Source organism: Balaenoptera physalus, assembly GCF_965194825.1.
Source record: "Balaenoptera physalus genome assembly, chromosome: 15".
In the NCBI taxonomy this organism is placed as follows: Eukaryota; Metazoa; Chordata; class Mammalia; order Artiodactyla; family Balaenopteridae; genus Balaenoptera; species Balaenoptera physalus.
The window spans coordinates 16478554-16501823 of record NC_138894.1 but is presented as its reverse complement, the minus strand read 5'-3'; the positions used below and the strand labels follow the sequence as shown (position 1 = coordinate 16501823).

The 23270-nt window shown below is 48.3% G+C and overlaps 1 protein-coding gene across 3 annotated transcripts in view; it reads right to left on the bottom strand.

Moving 5' to 3' along the window:
- The window catches only part of POLR1A (RNA polymerase I subunit A), a 78151-nt gene that overhangs the window by 41170 nt on the left and 13711 nt on the right, over positions 1 to 23270 (bottom strand). For all 3 annotated transcript variants that reach the window (XM_082426758.1, XM_082426760.1, XM_082426759.1), the window contains exons 7-14: positions 19815 to 19901; positions 17980 to 18085; positions 17533 to 17695; positions 14760 to 14930; positions 14506 to 14628; positions 11641 to 11871; positions 5013 to 5267; positions 179 to 370 (exon numbers count right to left, since the gene is read on the bottom strand). In XM_082426758.1, coding sequence (XP_082282884.1) covers positions 179 to 370; positions 5013 to 5267; positions 11641 to 11871; positions 14506 to 14628; positions 14760 to 14930; positions 17533 to 17695; positions 17980 to 18085; positions 19815 to 19901 — 1328 coding nt within the window. The remainder of the gene's footprint in view (positions 1 to 178; positions 371 to 5012; positions 5268 to 11640; positions 11872 to 14505; positions 14629 to 14759; positions 14931 to 17532; positions 17696 to 17979; positions 18086 to 19814; positions 19902 to 23270) is intronic.

Sequence of the window (23270 nt, the reverse complement as noted above, 5' to 3'; positions counted from 1 at the left end):
CTTAGCAGACACTCCCTTGAAACCATCTACACCCAAAAACCCCAGCAAAGAGAGAGTCAGACTATTGTTTAATTTGCCATTTCTGTTTCTGGCCTGGGCTCTCCTGGGAACAAAAACCTCTTTACTGAGTGGCCCGGTTTCCCTTTTTTATAGCCACCATTTGTTTTCTCCCAATTACCTGCTTTCCTGTCCACAGCGGACAGGGCTTCAGGATGGCAGGAGGAAAGAGCCTCACGCGCCCCACTCTGTCGGTGAGTCCTCGGTACACCAGCTCCATATACTGCTCCCGGCTGAAAAAGCAGCCTCGAATGGTCATGTTTGCACCCGAAACCATGTGATCTTGGATCAGCCCTGCCAACGGCTGGCCATCCTACAAACCAAAACAGATAAGAGAAGAGCAAAGAAAAAACTGAAGTGGCATTCTAATTCCTAACCCTGTGCTTGGGAGCTGCCCGCTAGCAACAGCCCTCCTTTACATCCCCATACTGTCCTGTCTCTGAGCCGCACCAGGCCGGTGCTTGGGCTTCCCATCTTGAGAGCAAACTGCCTACCAGAGCACATGACCAGGGCTTCCTGACCAGCTCCCACCTTTGCCTTTTGCCCACTGTTCTGTATCAAAACTGCTGCAAATTCATCCAGGCCCCCTAGCCTTCTCTCCATAATCCTATCTGTTTCTAGTTACTCCAGCATATTTCTGGCACTTATGCATAAATTTGGTCTGGCTGCTGTTAGCTGTGTCCTTGTTTTTATATTTTGGTTTTACGCTTTGGTATTTTTCACACATTTCTGGCCTGGTTCTCCTCTAAATCAGTCATCCATTCAACAAATATTTATTGAGAGCCTACTGTATGCCTAGGCACTAGGTTAGACCTTCAATCTACTCCAGTGGCTCAAGCAGACACGATCCTTCATGATGAGAAAGAGCTAGACAGTAAACAAATGATTGGACAGATACATTATCACAAAGAGTTTTAAATACTGGAGGAAAATAACAGGATGGGTCATCACATAGATTTGGGGTGGGGAGGATGGTCAGGAATGGTCTCTCTGAGGGGCAGTACTGCATCTTGGCCTGAGGAGTGACTTGGAGTGGGCCAGCGCAGGGAGGGTGGGGTTTGGGCAGAGGTTCCTCAAGAGGGTTGTGGAGGGCTTTGACGTGTGTGACTGCAGAAGGAAAGAATGCCTGCTGTCAGCGTCTCTTCATAATGGAGCACGTATTCATGGTAGGCTGTTATTTACCAGATGTCAAAACAAGGGCCTTTATACAAGCCCCAGTTGGGTGGGTACATTCATCTTTCCACAGCCTTTCTGATCCCCAGTCTCCTGAACCCTATCTGCAGGTCTGCATTCACGGCAACATAAGGCACACCAAAGTAAAAATAGCTGTGCCCACTGACATTCTCTAAGAAGCAGTTTTTGCAACCTTTTCAATGGGTATGGGAACTTGAGAAAAATCTGTGCCTTGGATCTACAGATTGTTATCATTTGCTTATTTGTTAAATACTGTCCAATATCATGGCCATGTTTCATAACTAAGCAACTCACAAATGCAGCCATGGAGAAGCGCCAGGAATTTAACCACATGCACTAATTCAAAGGCTAAAAAGGATGCTTGTCAAACAGTCTCAATACTGTGGCAACGGGCTTTACGTAAACTCAAAGATAATTATTACAGATGAGCTGAATAGGTGGTGCAGATGGAAGGCAAGATCAGATGGGGCACGCAGCCCTTCTTACGAAGGCTCTGAGTTATGAACATGAATAAAAAATTACACTCTGTGTCTTATTCCAAAGACAAGGTTTTATTTTGCTTAGAGGAAAAACCCAAAACAGTATTAGGCATTTGACTCATCCCACAGTCTTTGGGGGCAGATATAGATTTTCCCTTTTGTTTTTTTCCTTTAAAGAACATAATTATAAGTTATGGGATCTAGTCAGTGCCTTCTCTCTCCATCCAGATTTTTCCATGACTAGAAAATTACCTTAATGGCTAAATTGCTTTCAATGCAATAATCATGAATTCTAGGGAGGAATACTGATTAAAGCAATTTACTAAGGGTCTACTTACAGTTCTGAATTTCCTAAATCTGCTTAGGATCAGAAAGACCATCTCTGAATCAAAAACCCAGATAATTGTCAGCTATCCTATTCCACTTAATATCACAGCAAAATGACATTACAATTGATGTCTTTGGTCAGGATGCTTTGAGAATTAGGGTATTCTGTGACTTGAATTTCGCAGCTAAGTCAAAGTCTGGAAACTATGTCTCAAGCTTTGTTAAAAAAAACTTCCACGAAGCATTGGCCCTCAATAGATACAACAAACAGAAGAAAAAAAAAGAATCCACAAAGAAACATGTAAATGAAAAGTGTAACTGTTTTCTTGGAAAAGAAACAGCTAAAGTTCCATTCATCTCCTATTTTAAGTAAGAAGACAACCTCCAACCCTATTAAACACATATAACCAACAATAAAATGAACTTAAATCTGGTACTATGGTTAGTCAAGGAAGAGAACCTAGAAATAGAGAAGAAATAGAATAATGAACAAAGGGAAACAGAAACAAAGGGAAATAAAGACACACCAAGAAAAATTACCCAAAAATGGCTTAGGGAAACCAGCTCTTGTCCTTTTAGGACTTTGCCACCAAAGTACATGTTTCATTTTTATAATGATTAGCAAAAAAATAAGGAGTCCACCTCTCGGCAATTGCACTGAGGACTAAACAAAATGTATCAAGAATCAAAAGCTCTTTACCTCTGACAAAAGAAATTGTCTGAGGGAATTCCCTGGCGGTCCCGTGGTTAGGACTCTGCATTTTCACTGCTGAGGACGTGGGTTCAATCCCTGGTTGGGGAACTGAGATCCCAACAAACTGCGCAGGGTGGCCAAAAAAAAAAAAAAAAACCTGTCTGAAAGTAAAGTGAACCCTCAGGTCATCCCCTAGAAGTGGTTTTTTTTTGTTGTTTTTTGTTTTTACTTTTTAAGAATTCAGTTTATTGATGTAAGCTTATTTATCTGTGTCCTCCCTGTCTCTGGACCTAAAACTCACAGGCAGGTGAGCATATGATGAGGCACATCTGGATTTTAAATAGTCCAGCCCTTCGCAGGACATGCTGTAAGCAATGAGGTCCCCTACGCTACCTTATTCAATCAAAATCAAGTATAGCACATTCAAATTCACTGGCCTGAGAACTTCGGGCACCCCCAACTCCCCATGAGGCTGAAGTCCAGAGGTCACTCTGCCGGCAAAGAATGAACCACCTGCTGCTCGCTGGTAGTATCCCCCCGGGGTGAAATGTGACACTTCCTTTAGAGAGCCAGACGGCTGGTTCAGTCCTGGGAGCCACTCACTGCCACGTGCCCTCACCCAGGCCCAGCCTCGCCTGTCAACGGGGCTGATCACACACGACGCTGAGCACACAGGCTTGGGGGTCAACGGCGCTGGGTTCAAGTCCCAGCTTCGTCACTGGCTGGCAAGTCACTCACCGGTGTTTCCTCATCTGAAAATTGCACCCACCTCCTAAGGCTGTTGTGAGGACTAAGAATGTTTGCAAACTGCTCAGAGCAGTGCCTGAGGCACAGGGAGCGCTCAGCAGCCGGCGGCTTTTATTGCCACCACCATCAGAGCTACCACGGATATTATTTACTTAAAAAGACAAAAAGCCAATTTTCAAATTAGTCTAATTATTTCTTCTTTTTCTTCTAATTATTAGCAAAATTATTACTAATTACTAGTAACATTATTAGTAAAAATTAATCAAATTATTTCTTCTAATTTCTGGGGGACCTGAGTGGGCCCTTAAACCCCTCCTGCCTATTGTCAGCCCCTTCACTAATCAACAGCCAGCTAAGGTGGGTGGAGAAGGGAAAGAAAGTTATATTCAAATAACTGAGTCCAGGACGAAGCCACAGTGGTGTGTCTGGTAGGCAACGAGGCTGGGACGCTAGGACCCTGGCCACGTGCCTGACTCCCCAGGTGGGACTGACGGGGGAAGAGAAGTTCCCAGGAGGAGAGGTTACTAATCGATGAGGGACATGTCCGAGCAGCCTCTGGTGCTTCCTGGGTGTGGAGGTCTCCCTCTCTTCTGTGGCAGGGCAGCAGGGCCCGCACAGCGGAAAAGAACAAGCCACAAGGATCTAGGAGTTCCTGGCCCTTCCTCCTCCTCCTCAGCTCTGTGTCCTTCGGTAAGTTACACCATTTTTTTTTTGCTGCGCCGCGCTGCATGTGGGATCTTAGTTCCCTGACCAGAGATGCAACTTGCGCCTGTTGCAATGGAAGCAAGGAGTCTTCACCACTGGACCGACAGGGAATTCCCTACACCGTTTCTTCATGTGTAAATGTGGACGTTAGTAGTGCCTACCCCAAGGACTGTGGGGAGGAAGAAAGGAGAGGCCTCCAACGTGCTCTGTAGTGTCTGACACTGAAAAAGTGTTTGGCAAACGGTAGCCATAATTCTTTATTATTATTACTATTCCACACTGCAGCCCAAATGAATGATGTGTCATTGTGAATCACTGTGACGCAAACGGCTTATAAAGGAAGGGATTCACAGAGGAGATTCCTCATGGGCTGGAGGGGAATTTCAACTGGACCCTTGGGGTTAAGTTGTCTCTTAAAACTCCTGCTTGTCTAGACTCAAAGGATCAGAGTCATCTGTGGACCTTGGGGACCCTCACAGCTGGGATGCTAATGCTTGCCAGAGGCTAATAAGTTGTAGAATCCAAACAGACTGGAAGACAAGACCTGTTATGCAGCTACTAAACTCAGCGTTCTGGGATGACTGTTACAACTTCTCTCCTGCCACCTTAAGGGGCAGCAAGAGAGAACCCTTTCCCTGCCTCTAGCCACTAGAGAGCTGAAGACCCCACCCGGAAGAAGCCAAGACCTTCTGTTCCACATGCCCCTGCCCTAGAGCCACCCACTGACTCCAGGAGCTGGCAAGGGCCCGGACCTGGACTGCCAAGTTGTGCTGGCGATGACCATGGAACGGCCTCAAGGTCAGACCTACCTTGGGAACAAGGTACTGCTGATCCGTGCAGGCCAGGACGTAGGCCTCGGCCCGGCCCAGTTCACTCTGAGGGAAGTGGGCGTTCATCTCATCTCCATCAAAGTCGGCGTTGTAGGCCTTGCAGTTGGCATAGTGGAGCCGCAGGACCTTCTCCTCAGGCAGGATGCGGGCGCGATGCGCCTGGATGGAGGGCCTGTGCAGGGTGGGCTGCCGGTTCAGGAGGAGAATGTCCCCATTCTTCACGTGCCGGCATACCTGGGGGCAGAGGAGAGAACAGGGTGAGCGGCGGCAACTTCGGCAACGTCGCTACTATTCCAAGGGCTCACCTTGGCCCGGGCTGAGTGTGCCTTCTGTCTGTCTCAGGTTTTATTCAACTAAATAAAAGGAGGACTTTTAGTCTGGAGTGAAACCCTAGAAATCTTTGAGAAATAGCTACTAAGCCCCTCTGGTACTCTGAGAAATAGCTGCTAGCCCAGCATAGTCGTGTCCTGGCTCTGGGCACAGAGGCATAAGCCAATGAGGCTACAGGCCCCTGTCCAGTAATCTCTGTCTTCTTCAGAGATGCATGACCTTTCTGGAGTTTGAATTCTTCTGCGAATTAATCTGAAGAAAGAAATAGACACATCTGAAGACAGCATACCTACATATAACCCTAAAACTCCTGGTCTGCCAGATCTAGAAGGATCTGGCAGACCTCTAGAATCCCCGCCGTGGCCACATCTGAGTTCGTTATTCGAAATGTGAATTCCACGTTTTAGAAATACTTGCCCAACCTCATCCAGCAGAGCCAGGACTGAAACACAGGGTTCCTGATTCCCAGTTCAATGCTCTCTGCAAATGTTTTATTGCACTTAAAAATTAATAATAAGTTTAAATTGCATGGTCTTCTGGCAAAGCAATTTCACAATAGATTTTAAAACATTTAAAACTCATTTCCTTTTGGCCTTTCAGAACAAAACAGGTGTCAACGCGAGGTTCTAAGAACGTGTATGTTTATGCAGCAGTGTTAACAGTGGCAAGAACTGGGAAAAACCTGGCTGGCCCACAGAAGGGGCATTGGTGGCTAAATCATGGTATGTACTATGGAATACTATGTAATGATGAAAAAGGATGACTTAACCCTATAACAGCCCTGAAGCGATGGCAATAATGTATTCCAGTAAAAGAAAAACAATCCAGGTGCCATCTAAGGTGACAGGATGAGGCAATTTAAAACCCAACCCAGGGGACTCCACTGGCGGTCCAGTGGTTAAAAGACTCCAGGCTTCCACTGCAGGGTGCGTGGGTTCTTAGGGAACTAAGATCCCACATGCCACGCAGCACGGCCAAAAAATAAAAAAAAAATAAATAAAACCCAACCCAACTCTACGGGTTTATATACACAAGGGAAAAGGGTACTTAGATCCTCAATGAGCTGTTTCTATGCTCTCCTTGAGGCAGGGACACAGGGGAGGAAGAGTAAGGCACAGATCATCACCTTTATCTTTATACGTCTTAGTGACGTTCATGTTACGACGAGCGTGTATTACTTCTATGAAATTTCTTTAAAAGATCTTCGACTGTTTCTAAAGAAAGCAAGAAAAACTGCACAAGTGATGCTTACTGTGGGGGAAAACACAGAAAATACAGACAAACTTAAAGAAGAGAATGAAAACCACAAGTAACTTTACTCCTTAAAGACAACCAACGCTCACGCTTTCTCGTTCCTTACCAATATCAACATGCCACTGGTCACGTCCTCCTGACAGAACACCTCCGCCCACAAAGCTGACTTTAGTATAAGGCCCTGAATCTTACGCTATATTAATTACTGGGCTTCCCAAATTATGAACAGAGACGCCACTTTAAAAAACAAATGCATGGGAATTCCCTGGCGGTCCAGTGGTTAGGACTCCGTGCTCTCACTGTGGGGGTCTGGGTTCAATCTCTGGTCAGGGAACTAAGACCCCACAAGCCTTGCAGCATGGCCAAAAAATTTTTTAAATAATAAAATAAAAATAAATAAATAAATATAAAAAAACAGATGCATGAGGCAACTGCTACCCCAATCATTCTGCAGGCTGCCCTTAGCAGCCCAGAGGAATTATGGAGACTCAGTGAGGCCTCCCCCCACCCCAAGTCTCCCCTAAATTATCCAGCAGATAATGGGTTGGGGGGAAACAAATTACTCCAGGTCTAGTTTCTTCTTATGTCATCCACATTATGAAGTTGTATCAGAAAGCTGGCTACAGAAAGAGGCTAGAGGTCAACAAGAGATGCTCCCCACCCACCTCCCCCCATCCCTGTTCGGCTGGGCTGAAAGTGTCCTCCAACTCAGGGAAGCAGGGAGCAAACCCCTCAAATTCTAAAAGGCAGTCCTAAAAGCAGCTAGCGGGGAGGCAGTCTTTCTGTTCCCCAAGGAATTCAAACCCGTCCTCCCCCCACCCCCATGTCCGTGTTTCCAAGGAGACCTGGATTCTGAGGATTCCCATGAGTGGCTGCCTAGGGCACGTCACGAAGCCTGAACTGACTTTCAAGGTCTATTTCTTTAGCTTCTCAAGGAAGAAACTGCCGGGACCTGTGGCTTGGGTCCCAAACCCCGGGCTCGCCTCGGGTCTGAGTCTCGAAAATTCGAGACATCCTCCGGCGTAAGCAAACCCCACAGCTGGGAAGGCTCGCAGGCCTGGCCAGCAGGCACCAGCCAATCCAAACAGAAGCCCTGGAGCACAGCGTGCTCTCCTCGCCAACCCAAACCTGAGGCCCTTCCTTTCTCTTGTCTCTAAATAAATACCGCAGCGAAAATTAGTGTGCCCCAGTGCCCGGGTCAGAGTTCCCAGAGGCAGAGCCGGAGCCAAAGAGCTGCTCCTGGCTGACTGCTGGGCCGGGAAATGAGGCCTGGCCGTCCTGGCCACTTCCTACTCCATTTACAAGGCCCAGGAGAAGGGGCAGAGACTTCACCGCTCCCAGGGGAAATGGCTTCTTCCACTCACCCCTCCCCCTTCTCATCTAACCTGCAGTTCGTCCCTTCCTGGACCTGGGTCTCTCCCTCCCAGTCACGTCACCCATCCCTTTGGCCCAGGTCCTGATCTATACGGAACACATTAACCAAAAAATTACTTTACAAATTACAAATGAATTGTAAATGCACACATATCTGACTATATATATAAACATTACACACGACATCACCGAGATTTTGGAAACTAAAGATAATCACCTTTAGGCCCCAGGTCCCGATATAAGGACCACTTTTGTCTCATAAGTGCCCTTCCTGTCTCTGCCCCAGGGCCACATCCTCAGGTCACATGTGGCCCTCACACCTCAGAGCCTCCTGCACCTCATCCTGGACCGGTCCAGTCCACAGGGGTTTCCCGAGCGCCTCCTACACGCTGGGTGCTGGGGAGGGTGGAGAGCCAAACACCCTGCCCTGTCCTCATGGGTTTTAGGAACTCGAGGTCAGACAGATGGGGGTACCTGGAGTGACAACATAATGCAATGCGGGTGGGGGGGTGAGGTGGGACACACGGGGGGGACCCCATTCATGTTGTAAAAGTGGCAAACTGCAGGCCACCTGCTTTTGTAACTAGAGTTTTTTGGAACACGGCCGTACTCATTCACTTTGTACTGCCGTGGCGGCTTTCACACTACATAGGCGGGGCTGAGCAGCTGCAACAGAGACCGTACGGCCTGCAAAGCCTAAGATATTTACTATCTGGCCCTAGGCTGAAAAAGGCTGTGGACCCCTGCCCTAGAGGAACGAAGGCTTTGCAGAAGGACGAGTGGGCCACGGCTGGGGAGTGTCGGGGAGGACAGAGTATTGACGGCAGGGACAGCAAGTTCAAGGCCTGACGGAGAGAAAGAGGCCCATATCGATGGGACGCCAAGAGGTGGGGCTGGGAGACAAGGCAGGGACAGCGTGCTCGGGATGTGAACTTAGGCTGGGGAACAGGTGACTGGGCCAGCCTCACTCAATCTGCCGGCTGCTGAGAACTCATTTCCGTTGCTTCCCATGAGCTGACATGAGTGTGCAGTGAGGCCAACCTGCCCTCTCCTAAGCCCACCCCCAGCCCCACAGACGTAACAAGGCCACGGGAAGGAAGCTCCCCTGCGCGTCTGCCCACCCTCACTCCCCAATAATGTCAGAAACCCCCATATCCTTTTGCTTTTGCTCCAGTCATAGATGAAGCTACTGCTTCGCTGCCTCACCACGAAGGCCCTGAAGCCCAGCTCCCCCCACTTTGTTCAAACGGCTCTCCTGGGTCACACGTGACCTTCATGTGGACAAATCTGCATCTTCCTTCCGTTTCCTCACTCTTCTTAAACTTCATATTTAACTCCACAAACACCTACTAAGTGCCTCTGGGAGAAGCAAAGATACTCCGGGGCTGGTCCTGACCGGGAAGAACCCCCCCCAGCGCAGGTGGGAGACAGATGCAGATACCGAGAGCGAGCCCAGCCGGCCCCTCTCCCTCGGCCTCCTCCCCTACCTGCCTCCTGCTTCCACAGGCCCCCCCCCCACCCCCCGCATTTTCTCTCTGTTGTACTTTGTGCTCAAAGAGTTTAACTCTGATAATTTCATTTCTTTTTTTTTTTTTTTGGCTGCGCCACGTGACTTGCGGGATCTTAGTTTCCAGACCAGGGATGGAACCCGTGCCCCCGCTGCAGTAGAAGCTCGGAGTCCTAACCACTGGACTGGCAGGGAATTCCTGATAATTTCATTTCTTAACTCTATGCCCCCTAACCTAAGTGCCACATTTCTACCTTTTACAGGAGACTAGCTAGCCCTTAGATTCTCCACCATGACCTCAGTTCAGAAGGGTCCAGACACACCTCCTTCCAGGGCAATGGAAACCACGCTTTTTTCTCACCTTCGCTCTTTTACAGCCCTGACACCCAGCCTACAGCCAAGCCCCCCTACTTCAAGGTCCCCTTGAAACATACCCTGCTTTCACCCTCGGTTCCCCTGCAGCCCCCAGGCTGGCCCTCAACTGCCTCCTGATGACTCCAAACTCGCCCTGCACGCCCACCCTGCCCATAGCCCTCTTTTCTTCTCCAGCTTCATGTGGGTAAAGTCACCATCCCCCGTCGCTGTTCCCTTGTGTCCACCATGCCACTCAGCAGTGGTGACACATTTATGCTCTCATTCCCTGGGGGTGCCCCTACCAGGCCGTCCACTCCGAGACAGCAGGATCTCATCCACGGTGCCTGGCAAAGTGCAGCATGGCACCACCTGACCCCACTCTGCTCTCTTCTCTCAATTTTTTTCTCAAAATGTCCTACTGTGAGACTGTTCCACATGCTCAACTTGAGTTAGTATGAAGATTACCAGTGTCTGCCTTGCTTCACCATAAGTTATGAAAAACACACCTTGATTTCTCCTGCATCTTTCTCACAGCTGCTAGCAAAACACTAGGCACTTAAAAATGGCAGAATAAACCCATGGGCCTGAACACAAATCTCAGTTAATGCACGAGAAAAAAAACAAAACAGGTGACTAGATTTGTATCTCCATGTGCCCCCTGCCACCAAAGCAGAAAACGCATGGCCTGTTACTGCTTGACCTCGGGACAGCGGTGAGATGGAGAGGAAGCAAGAGGACAGGCCGCGGTGAAGAGCAGTGGGGACCAATGGTCACCGTGACAAGGCTTCCTCTCCCCGTCTGTCCTCCAACCAAAGTTCCTTCAAGGACCAATGGTGCTCTGTAGAGCTCAAACCCACTAAAAAGAAGACCTAGTCAGCCACTGGGTCTGGATGTGTCAGAGGGCAAGAGGAGGTCTAACGAATGTGCAAGAGGGTGCAGAAGACACACTCAGTCATCCCCTGACTCTGGGCAGTCACCACAAATTAATCCCAAATCTAGTCCATTTCACTCTAGCAACTTCCGCCACTGTTGCCTGGTTAGGCGTTATTTGCTATACCCCTCCCAGCAGGAATGGTTATTATTTGACACAGACACAAGTGATGTCACCCACCCATCTGTCCTCAGCAGACATTGCTAATCGATCATGTACTCTTTCTGGTGAAGCCCAGATAAAGCCTCCGGATCCCTTAACACAGTACTACAGGCAAGAACTAGCAGTCCCCCGAAAGTGAAGTATCAGATGAAACCTGTCAGTTTGCAGTTATCAGACACAGAATGTTCCCTTCCTTTAGGGCAGTTCTCAAACTTTAGCACGCAGAGGAACCCTCTGCAGAGCTTATCAATATACAGATTCCTAGGTTCCATTCCCAGAGAGACTAATTCAGGGGTGGGGGGAGGGAGAGGGGAAGGAACGAATGTGCATTTCCTACCAGCTCCAGAGATGGTGCTGTTCTGAGGACCACCCTGTGAGCAGCCCTGTTCAAGGGCAGCAAACCACAACGGAGTTATAATTAAAGAGCGTTCTTCAAGCCCCGACATGTACCCAGAATTGCGCTGCATGCGTGGGATGGCCAAATGAAGTTTTATTCATGGTGTTCAGGCCCTAGGGAACACCCACGTCTGGGGGCAGCTTCCTCTGGGCGGGGGGCGGGGAGAGGGAAGGGGAGGCAGGAACTGCTCTCACAGCATTCCTGCATGGCACTCACTGAAGCCACAGCCGACAGCCGGCAGCCACGGGGAGCCAACAGGAGCTGGCCGAGCCCCTGACCAAATCTGCCCATTACTCACAATTTTTGTCCCCTGAGGCTTAGGTGCCCCCATGGCTGGTGTCAGGAGCTGTTTGGCCACGGCTTCCCGCTGGGTTAGGTTCGAGGCGCTCAGGGCCGTGCGGCTGCCATCCTCGTTGATGACCATGGAGGCTCCTGGGTGCACACTGGGGCCGTTGATGACTGCCTGCCTCAGTTCCTGAACGTTCCAGGGGGTGACTGGCTGAGGGTAGGTCAGCTTTGTGGCAAACACCTGGAAACAAGGAGTGGATGTGAAAATTCAGGGGGGGCAGAAAGGTTACATGGACCCCCAGATCCGACAACAGGCTGTGTTACTTTTTCCCTAAGATGCAGAGGTTCTCTCTGAGCCAAGAAGGTCGTCCTTCAGCAAGTAAAGCAGCATCCTCCCTGTCTTTTCCACATTTTTCCAGACTCACTCCCTTAAGGAAAGAGACTGGGTCTTCTTTTCTAGCAGAGTCTGCTCGAAGAGAGTAATCTGAGTGTTGCAGTTTATACAGTAGAATTTTTTTTAACCCATTTAAAAATTTCACCATTTCCTGGTCTGCCAATACACTCATTTAGTCCCAAAAGACGGAAAATAGCATGGAACGCTAGCTTGAGAGAGACAGCAGATACCCGCCCTCAAGTACCACCTTCTCCCGCCAACACTTCCCCCACGCCCCCAGCAGCCATCACTAATTGATGGTGGCCCATGCCCTGAGACCAGACATGCCATCCAAATCTCTTTACTTGGCCTGAGATGAAACTGATTTGGTCTCCTGATACATGAGAAAACTCAGTGCTCCATTTGACACACCAGACCTGCACCACACTCCAAGAAAAATGAATTCCCTGGTTAAGCAAGTTCTGAGCTACTGAATATTAAAACCCTTTGATGCTTCAAAAGGCACGTATAACTACATTAGCGACTCTGAGAAGACCCAGGTAAAGAAACTTGCTAAATGCTGGCCAGGTCTCGAAGTGAGTGGTTCTATGTGAGAGGCCCTCCCCGCCCCGTGGCCCACTCCACTTCTGCCAATGCACTGGCCACTGCCTGACAGACTGTATATGTACAGACAGTGCCCGACTTAGGATTCTGGGGGCTTTACGATGGTGCAAAAGCAATACGTGTTCAGTAGAAACTGTACTCCCCATTTTGAATTTAGGTCTCTTCCTGGGCTACTGAAACGTTGTATGATACTCTCCTGAAGCAGGGCGGGGCAGCAAGCTGCAGCTGGCAGTCCGCCCCGTGGTCACGAGGGTAAATAACCCACACACTCAGAGCCGTCCTGTTGTTCACTTCCAGGACAGTATTCAACAACTTAACAAGAGATAGTCAACACTTCATTATAAAATAGGCTTTGAATTAGATGATTTTGCCCAACTGTAGGCTAACATAAGTGTTCTGAGCACATTTAAGGTAGGTTAGACCTAAGCTGTGCTGCTCAGTAGGTTAGGTCTGTTAAATGCATTTTCGACCCATGGCATTTTCAACTTACAATGGGTTTACAGGGATATAACCCCATCATAAGTCGAGGAAGATCTATACTTGTGTATCTGTTGATGCGTCTCCACTGCTGGAATGTAAGCCTCGCAGGGGACATGCTAAGTCTGTCTGGTTCCCTGCTGGGTCTCTAGCTTATTTCCCAGACTTCACCTCCTCTGCTTCTGTTAACACCTGTCCACAATGCTAGATGGGATGGGCATGCCACAAGGGACCAAGAGGCAGCTTCACACACCCTGCTCCTCACGGCTATCCTGCGAGTAACACCCCAGGCCACCATGGCCCTGAGGCTTGGGGCAGGCTGGAGATAGGCAGAGGGGGAAATTCAGAGTCCCCCCATTACCAAATGAACCCGGATCCAAGAGAGGACCTTTGAAGGTGGAAAGAGGAGCAACTCTAAAGGTCTCTCCCACAGCCGGGGACCCTGGAGGCACCATGAGGCCAAAGCCAAAAGGGGCAGCCCCTGCCCTCTGTCCAAAGAGAACAACAAACAGGTCTCCTCCCAGGGCCTCGGACTCCGGAATGTCTCCACTGGGCTTCCCAATGCCTTTCCCTGACACCCGACCCAGCTTCCAGATGCAAAGACTCCTGGTTCCCAGGAGGCCATGGGCACCGGACTGGGCGTTCTCTGACTCTTGTCCCCTCACACAAGAGCCCTTGCCCAGGAAGCCCATATGTGCCCAAGGGAGGAGGCGGCAGGAGGTGGGAGGCCATCGGAACACTTGAGCTCTGCTCTCTGCTTCTCCCCAGTCCTCCCCGGAGAGCGGCAGGGGGACCGTGCACAAGGAAATGAGCCTCTCCGTGGAGGGAATTAAACCACCTTCTATTACGGACCTCAAGGCCCATTAAGGAGGAAGCCGATTAAGGGGCCGCTGCTAACGAGCACCACAGCTTGACGTGGTGGGGGAGTGAGACAAGGAGGCTGGCTCCTCGAGGAAACACTAATGGGCGGATGGGGCAAACCGCCTACCCCTGCGGATCTGGGAGGATGGGCGATGCCTGCTCTCTGGGGCTCCTCCGCGGCCTGACTCCTGATGCCGGCAGGTACACGGGACGGAGACCCCCCCTTCCCTCCTCCTCATCTCTGTCATGTATTCAATCTCACTAGGAAGGCTTAAAGCTTAGGCCAAGACAGGCAGGAAGAAGCCAGGCGGGAGGGATGTGCACCCTGGTGGCCCGGGAGGTGGGTCTTCCCTGTGGCTAGAGGGTATCTGGAGACCTGGCAGGGAGTGAGAGCAACGCTACCCCAGGGCCTCAGGGTCCCCGCCGAACAGCTGGTCCGGGAAGAGGCAGAGGCTGTCCCCACCCAAGCCACTGCAGTCGGCCACATGCCTTCTCCCCAGCCCTCCTCGCCACTCCCATCCGCCACCTAACAGCACGCACCATGGGAATTCCGATTTCATTGGTGTTGATGTACATGTCGGGGCAGATGACTGAGCGAGCTGCGTAGTCTACTCGCTTTCCCATCATGTGCTTCCGGAATAAACCATCCTTCTTCTCCAGGATCTTTATGGGGAAAAAAGTCCACAGAAAGCATTAAAAAAAATCAAGTATGTTTATCATTTTCTTCCTTCAAGACAAACATGTTTATTATTTAACCCCTTTGGCTAGCAATGGGGATCCAACTTACTGCTCACCTGCCTAATGCCAGGGTACTTTTCCATCATTAATTTGTCCATCTCACTATCAAACACAATATTGACGTGGCTCTGAAGGCGAATCCAAATGTTGTAAAGTTTGTCTGTGAGGGACTGGCCTGGAAGTAGACTCAAAAAGGACCGGTCCATAGCGATCGAAGGGTCTTTTTCCTGGCCAAGACACAAGCAAGAAAACAGGTGTGATGGAAGAACCTCAAAAAGGCCAGGCCTGGTTCCATTTTTCTTTCTTACTAGAGCTCTGACAAACGATGAGCTCTGGAGTCTGCCTTTATGTCTTTTGAACTTGACAGATCAGCGGCAAAAGTGCTCCTAAATCTATCTTGTCCATATACAATCTATCTTGTCCAAAACATCAGCCCCACTACCTATTTACCAGCCCGTCTCTTTCTGGGAGTAAAATGAACTCAAATTTCTAATAAGTCTCCTTTCTTTCCTTTTAAATTGACACACAATTATTATCTCACAGTTTCTGAGAGTCAGGAATCTGGGCACAGCTTAACTGGGTTCTCTGCTTCAGTCTCCCCCAGGTCACAATAAAGGAGTCAGCCAGGGCTAGGGTCTCATCTGAAGGTTCAACGGGGGGCGGACCCACTTCTAAGCTGACATGGCTGTTGGCAGGATTCAGTTCCTTGAGGACTACTGGACCAAGGGCCTCAGTTTCTAGTTGGTTGTTCGCCAGAAGCCACCTTCAATTATTTGCTGCATGGGCTTCTCCAACATGGTAGCTTATTCCCTCAAAGTGTGCAAGCCAAGAAGGTAATGGATGTATCTGCTAGGAGCAGCTGAAGTCCCTTAGTTATCTAATTCTTAAGGCAACCCTAGAAATTATTCCCATATCAATACTCTTCTTATGTAGCTCTGTTATCCTGTGAAATAACTGATTCTAATATGGAGTTTCGGCTTTATTTATGTTTTGGAAAAACTTAATCCAAAGCACTCATAAAAATGCAGGTGAAGTAATTTCTTAAAAGGAAAAATGTTTACCTTATGATTTCCTGTGCCATCAATTAAGATCAAGGCTATGTCAAGTTACTGGCTGATCTCCAGGCCTCACTGAAATATTTAACCAATCCTTTCAATATTTCTGTCCCTGGCTCTGCCTCTTCCTCTTCTCCCACACCTGCCCAGGTGACAGGCCTTAAGGCAGTAAGCTGCCCTAGAGCACCACCTACTGACACTGTCTGGTCTCATGGGGCTGGGTACGACACAGGAGAGAGACATATGGTCCTTTGTCCCAGTGTGGGTCAGATGAGAGAAGAAAGCTGCCAGCACTGAGAGGAGGGAAAGCAGAGGGTGGGGGAAGACGCAGTAAATGAGAATGTCTTGGAACCCATTAGTGATAAAGCGGGCTTGTCCTCAATCCTGAGGAATAGAAGGGTCTTCTCAGTTACAGAGAGGACAGGTGTATTTTCTGTTCTGGCAGAGGGAGCCTCACAGGGAGAGATGGTCACCTACATGATGACAGAGGCCCTGTCAGACTAACTCACTTCTCATGGCAGCACCTGACTCAGGGCCATGTGACTACTTGCGAAATGAGTGAGACCCTGTCTCACTTGTACATTCTCAGTGCCTGGAGCGGCACTAGCCCACCCACACAAGGCATTCACGATTCGTGAGAGGGCCGCCATGGGAATGGGATGTTGGGAGCAAGCGTGGGAAGAAACAACACACCCTATTAATCAGATGGAAAGAGGGCACTGTGACTTCAGGTAGCAAGGACCTCAGGAATCAGAGAGGATACTGTTCATTTCTGCAGAGATTTAGCTTTTTCTCTTGGACAAAAGGCTGCCCTAGTTTCAAGGGACATCAACGTAAAATCCTTCGCCCTGGTCACTGGAGCCGGCTATCCTAAGGCCTTCCCTCTGAAACTGAATTAGGACCTGCAGATGGCAGATTTCTCTAATACTGAGGATTTTTCAAAGCACATTTGCCCCAGCAGATCAGAAAACTTAAGCAAAACCAAAGAAATCCCAAGCAGAAAGGCCGAGTAACCCAGAGCATGGGTGTCCGGGACAGACAGTGGCGCCACCTGGTGACGGGCCTGTCCCAGCAGGGGAAGGGAGCCTGGAAGCCCTGACTATCTACTCAAGGCTGAGACGGTCCTTCCTATTTACATCCAGAGAGCATCTTAGAGCTGGGAAGGATGTCAGTGATCTCAGCAAACTTCCTGAGCGCCTGACTCATCTTTATACCCACCGAGGACCTGGCCCACTGAAGGGGCTCGGGAAATGTCTGCTGAAACAGGAAAACTGAATTCAGCTCCACCATTTACTGGAGAGTAAGCTGAGGCCCCAAATCTGACAGTCCTATTCTGGGAAATTCCTACAAATGACAACACTGCCTTCCTGACCCCAATGCTGGAGACCTTCCTGAGCCAAAACCAGAGCTGGGTGGCATGCGCTCTGGTACCATAACCCAGGAGGGACACTCTTAGAGCTGAGGGCAGCAGACTGGTGTTTCTAGAGCTGCCAGGGAGAGCAGGTGGCCCAGAACACACCACATATAAAATCCCACCACAGACCACATGCATTTTATAGTGGAGACAAGACCAAGAAGTTAAAGCAACTCAACCAAGGTCACCCCGGGCGTGATCACAGGGACCACGCTCAGACCCATGCTTTCCCCCAGACATCGCCTGGTCCTCCCAAACCCACGGCTCACACACAGCTGTACAGAACTGCTAACAGGCATCTCCCAGGACCCAGAGTGTAGGGAGTCAGAACTACGACATCAGCTCCAAGGCGGCCCTGACCTCATCTGCGGCAGGTGCTGCCACCTCACTTGGCAGCTCCTGTTCTTGGGCCATCAACGCCAGAAGCTTTCGGATCAGAACCACATCCTTCATGACAGCCTGCAGGTTCACCGTCTGGCCGTTGGTAAACATCTGGTCCCCGAGGCGGCTGACGGGGCGATACCTGTAGGAGGACGCGTGGCATCAGTGGATGCTTAGCATGAAGGGCGTGTTCCTCAGCCTCCCACCCGCCCCTATTTCACCCCCACACTCAGAAAGAAACCCACATCCCTCCTGCACGCAGGAAGAACGGAAAGGAAAATGCTCCTACCACCTGCCACCTGGGAGTGGAACAGATGCGCTACTTCTCAGTGCCCTTGATCCTTCCATCATCCTCTCCCAGAGGTCATTATTCAATTGGTCCAGAAACCTTTGTCAGGTGAAATAAAGCCAATGAAAGGGCATTACCTTGAGGGTGGCACCACCAAGAAATCCAGAAAGAACATACTGGGATTGAATCTGGACTCCATGCCAACATCTTCCAGTCCCAGAAAAAGGTAATTCAGAAAGAATCCTGTGTTTGAAATAAACCAAAAGGATCACTTAAATCTATATGTAAGAGCACGGAAGGATGACCACGGAAATTTTACTGAGTGGAAAAAAAAAAAAAAAATCCCAGAACGTAGGACAATATGTAGAGTAAGATCGCATTTGTCTTTATAAAAACTAATGAGCAAAAAAACATTCTCTGGGTGCTGTGAGCCTACACACAGGGGAGATGATGGGTCTAAAGACGGGTGCTACAGGGATGACAGTGCTCAGCCCAGGGGCTGAGATGGGCAAGGATGGGAAACAAAAACTTTCATGTGCTCCTGGTCACCTTCCTGGATCGTCAGACTCACACGCGCACATGCACACACACACTTATTACTCTGGTATTTATAAGAAAACGTATTTCGGGCTTCCCTGGTGGCGCAGTGGTTAAGAATCCGCCTGCCGATGCAGGGGACACGGGTTCGAGCCCTGGTCTGGGAAGATCCCACATGCCACGGAGCAGCTAAGCCCGTGCGCCACAACTACTGAGCCTGCGCTCTAGAGCTCGCAGGCCACAACTACTGAGCCTGCGTGCTGCAACTACTGAAGCCTGTGCTCTAGAGCTGCGAGCCACAACAGCTGAGCCTGCATGCCACAACTACCCATGCGCCTAGAGCCCGTGCTCTGCCACAAGAGAAGCCACCACAATGAGAAGCCCGCGCACCGCAACAAAGAGTAGCCCCCGCTCACCGCAACTAGAGAAAGCCCACGTGCAGCAGTGGAGACCCAACCCAGCCAAAAATAAATAAATAAAATAAATTTAAAAAAAAAAGAAAAGAAAACGTATTTGAAATAAACAAACAAAAATCAAATCAAAAAATAGTTAGCCTTCTTAAGATGGGTGGGATGGGGAGGGAGGTCCAAGAGGGAGGGGGTATATGTACACATATAGCTGTTTCAATTCATTGTACAGCAGAAACTAACACAACATTGTAAAGCAACTATACCCCAATTAAAACAACAACAACAACAACAACAAAAGGAAACAAAATAAAAAACCCTCCACATAGATGCTACCAAGATCGTCTATGGATCAAAGCTGTGTTTCAAGTGTCTGGTAACCCAAAAAAAAGCTACAGAGAGAATGAATAAAACATGTCAGGGCCAACAACACTCATACTAACTTGAGTGCTATTTTTTTTCTGACATCACTTATCCCTTTAGCAAGATTTTCATTTTTAAGTGTGTGTCATTAGACAGCAGTTACATTCAGTGTTCCAGAACACACTCTCAGAGGGTGGGTGATATGTGGGCTTTTCTCATAAACTCAAAGACTAATGGAAGCCTTTCTTATTTGTAGGGAATTAAAATCTATGAAAATCCTAATTTAAAAAAAACAGAGTTCATTTTTTGATTCACAGAAGGAATTCCCATAGACACCTTAAAAAAAAAAAACCCAACTTTTATTTATGGGCATTTAAAATAAAGTGAGTTACACTGAATCTTCGAGACTTATGTCAAACTGTATTAAGCGATGCCCACCTGCAGCTGTCATTTAACGACCAGGCTCAGTTACAGTAACTGTCAAGTTCATGCCTTCCCCACATTATAAGGCATCAGCAACAATGTACCCTGAAGCCTGCCCCAAACCTACTGTTCGATTTCAGGAGACATCTACAAGAATCACAATTTTGAGAACATAAAAATAAAAAGGCAGGGTAAAGGAGTCCAGGAAAGCAAAGGGCTATTTCTTTAGGCTGGTACAGCACCTTCATTCTTCCAAAGAGCCGTGAGATGTTCTTGAGCGCTGGTGGGTGTCAAGTATCCTCGTTTTCCCATCTGAGCGTCCTCAATTCCTGGAGCCGAAGAGGGGAATCAGAGCACAGTAAGTTAATTACAGGCACTCCCTCCTTAATGGGATTTATCAATTCTTTTCCCCACCCTGCCAAGCCTGCAATCTGACCACAAAAATCAATCTCTAGGACAGCATACTCTCTGCTCTGAATTTTTTCCCCCTTAATCTAATTTCTAAAGTAATGAAAACCATGTAACTAGTGTATGAAATCTAAAAAAGTAGAGCCAAAGGAAAAAAAAAAATCACACACGATTTCATCATGTTAACACAATTACCACTTTTATATATTCTTTTCTGGTCCTTCGGTTTATACAGTTTTAGATCATTATAATCTCAGGTGTGGATTTATTTTGTACTACTTTGCTCATTTAGTGTCATCTTGTGAGCATTTCTGCATGTTGCCCCCTATAGCTTTTGTCTCACCCTCATTTTTTTTTTTTTTACCCAGACTGAAACCTAGTCCTTTATCTCTATTTTGTCTGTTTTCCCAAGAGATGTCACTGTTCCAGAAAATAACTTAAATATTCTTGGAGTGGAGGCAGTCTCTCTCTTGCTAGTGGGATGTCTTCTTGGCTCCTTTCCCAAACTTGGCATCGAGACCGAGACCCAAGAACACAAGCACAGTGCCCACCCACCGCATGGGGCTGATGGGGTTGGCAAAGAGGATAACGGAGGCCAAAATGGTGAAGAACTTTCGAGTTGTGGTGATCATGGAGCAGGTCAGGGGACCAAAATACACAACTGTCATGAAGATGAAGCTCTGGCCCAGGGCACCAGTCAGGCCAATCACCATCATTTTTAATGGCTGCATGATATTCCTCTGAGAGGATGTTTCCTGAGTGACTGAACCACACTGTAATAGTTGGATATCTGAGTTGATCCCAATCTTTTTACTATTATAAGTTACACTGTGATACATAGCTTTATGCACATGGCTTTTACCAGAAAGTTTCACAGTAGAATTATGGAGAAATGAGGATGAACATTTTTATGGGTAAACGTATATTCAATTTCTTCTTACAAATATCTTGCTGGTGTGTAAGAAGTAGATTGATTTTGGTTTCTCAGATTAAGCAAGATGACTCTGGGATACTGTTTATCAGCTATACCCGGAGTAAGACAGAAAAATCACACTTGGGGCTGCCATTCAGGAGGTGTGGCCCCAAGCACTTAGATGATTAACAAAGGTAAGTAAGTAATGTGACCCTCTAGGTTCAAAACTATCAACTTCTTTTGGAATACATTCACTGAAATTAAATATTGCTTGGGAATTCCCTGGAGGCCCAGTGGTTAGGACTCTGCACTCTCACTGCTGAGGGCCCAGGTTCGATCCCTGGTCAGGGAACTAAGATCCCACAACCTGCACGGGGTGGCCAAAAAAATTTTTTTTAATTGCTCAGTATTCTTTTTTTATGTACTTATCAGGACAGGAACTGTGTCTTGTCTGTGTTCCTAACACCTAACAGTATCTAGGACCCAGCAGATACTAAATTTTCACTGGCTTGAAAACACATGTTCGAAATATCGTAAGATAATCTCTATTTAAAAAACCCTACTCTTCTGCTTTTTTCCACATTTGTAAAATCCAGCTTCATTCCACCTCCAATTCTCTAGTTGGTTTCTTTACCAACTGCAGAAGACACGTCACTGAAAGTTTTTAGAGAAATCTGTAACTTGGATAACAATTAATAGATGTACCATAATTTAATTACTTCTATTAACAGGCACTGTAGTCATTTCCAATTTTAAACAACTTCATACTGTGGGCATGCCTAATTCTTAGGATAAAATCATTAAAGTGGAATTGCTCGGTCAAGATGTTACACGTCTAAAATTTTGATTCCTATAAAAGCAAAACATTTCAACCAATTAATGCAATTGAAGGAAGTGTGGGGAATGCAATGAAGAGAGGCTCTGACCTTCAGGGATAAACCACAGAGTTAGAAAGCTACGTGCATTCAGTGGGGAGAAAAGACCCCATTAACCTAAAGAACCACTTTGCGGGCACTTCTGGAAAGAACCCCTCTTACTAAACTGGCTTGATGCGCTGAGGCAGATGAGTTGCATCTGGCAGTGCTCTCCAGCCCCCGACCCAGGGCTGCCAGTGCAGAAAGTGACCCCACCACAGTTTAGTCAGACTAAAGCAGACCGGGGTTGTTCACTCACTGGGTTTGAGTCAGAAGAGACCTGTGGGATGCCACCTCCTCACGGACCGCACCCTTCCTAACGGGACACTTTTGCAGCCTGCAAAAAATGAAATCTGGGGCTTCCCTGGTGGCGCAGTGGTTGAGAATATGCCTGCCAATGCAGGGGACACGGGTTCGAGCCCTGGTCTGGGAGGATCCCACGTGCCGCGGAGCAACTAGGCCCGTGAGCCACAAGTACTGAGCCTGCGTGTCTGGAGCCTGTGCTCCGCAACAAGAGAGGCCGCGATAGTGCGAGGCCTGCGCACCGCGATGAAGAGCGGCCCCCACTCGCCGCAACTAGAGAAAGCCCTCGCACAGAAACGAAGACGCAACAGAACCATAAATAAATAAATAAATAAATAAATCCAAAGTTTAAAAAAAAAAAAAATGAAATCTGCCTCGATGGGACCTCAGAACGGCCCTAATGTGTGTTTCGTTTAGCTCTAAGAGCTGCCGTGTCAAAAACAAACGTCGGGAAGTCAAATAACTTGGGGAAGACTAGATCACAGTGGGTGGAGTACCTTGGCTTTAAGAATTCTCATTTGAAAATGCTAGCATCGTGGGGCTTGAGGAACACTCTGGAGTGAACGTGAATTTCACGAGCTTACGGCGCCCCTCATGGGATCACCAGTACGTGGGGATCACTGAGGCACCGGCCTCACTGCCTGGACCCCTTCGATACCAGGAACGTGGCCAGATCCTTGCTCCTAATGCTCACCTGCCTCCACATCACCTCCCCCTGGAGTTACTGACCTGCGTCACCCGCAGCCTCCCCCAAGAGCAGAGGCCACAAGGTCAGGTCTCCACTTTGGCACTGGACTCGGCCAGAGGCAGGGTGCTGGGCACGAGGCTGAGTGCCCAACAGGTAAATGTCTGCTAAATACTAAAAACCCAATCCAAAAACTATCGAAGACTACGGCTGACTTGTTTCTAATGCACAGAATTTTGGGTGGCACCATCATATTCTCATAGCTGCAGTGAAGATTACTTCAAAGAATGGATTTGACAAAGGCACTGAAAGGCTACCTAACTTTTAGATATTTGCCCCAAAGAAATAGTTATCCTCTAGATTTCTGACCGTCTTTGTTCTCAATCTATGAACATTTTCTAAGGTGCCCTAAAAGGGCTAGAGCAGCAGTTTCCAACCTTAAAAATTATTTTAAGGGCTATATATAGTGTAGAAA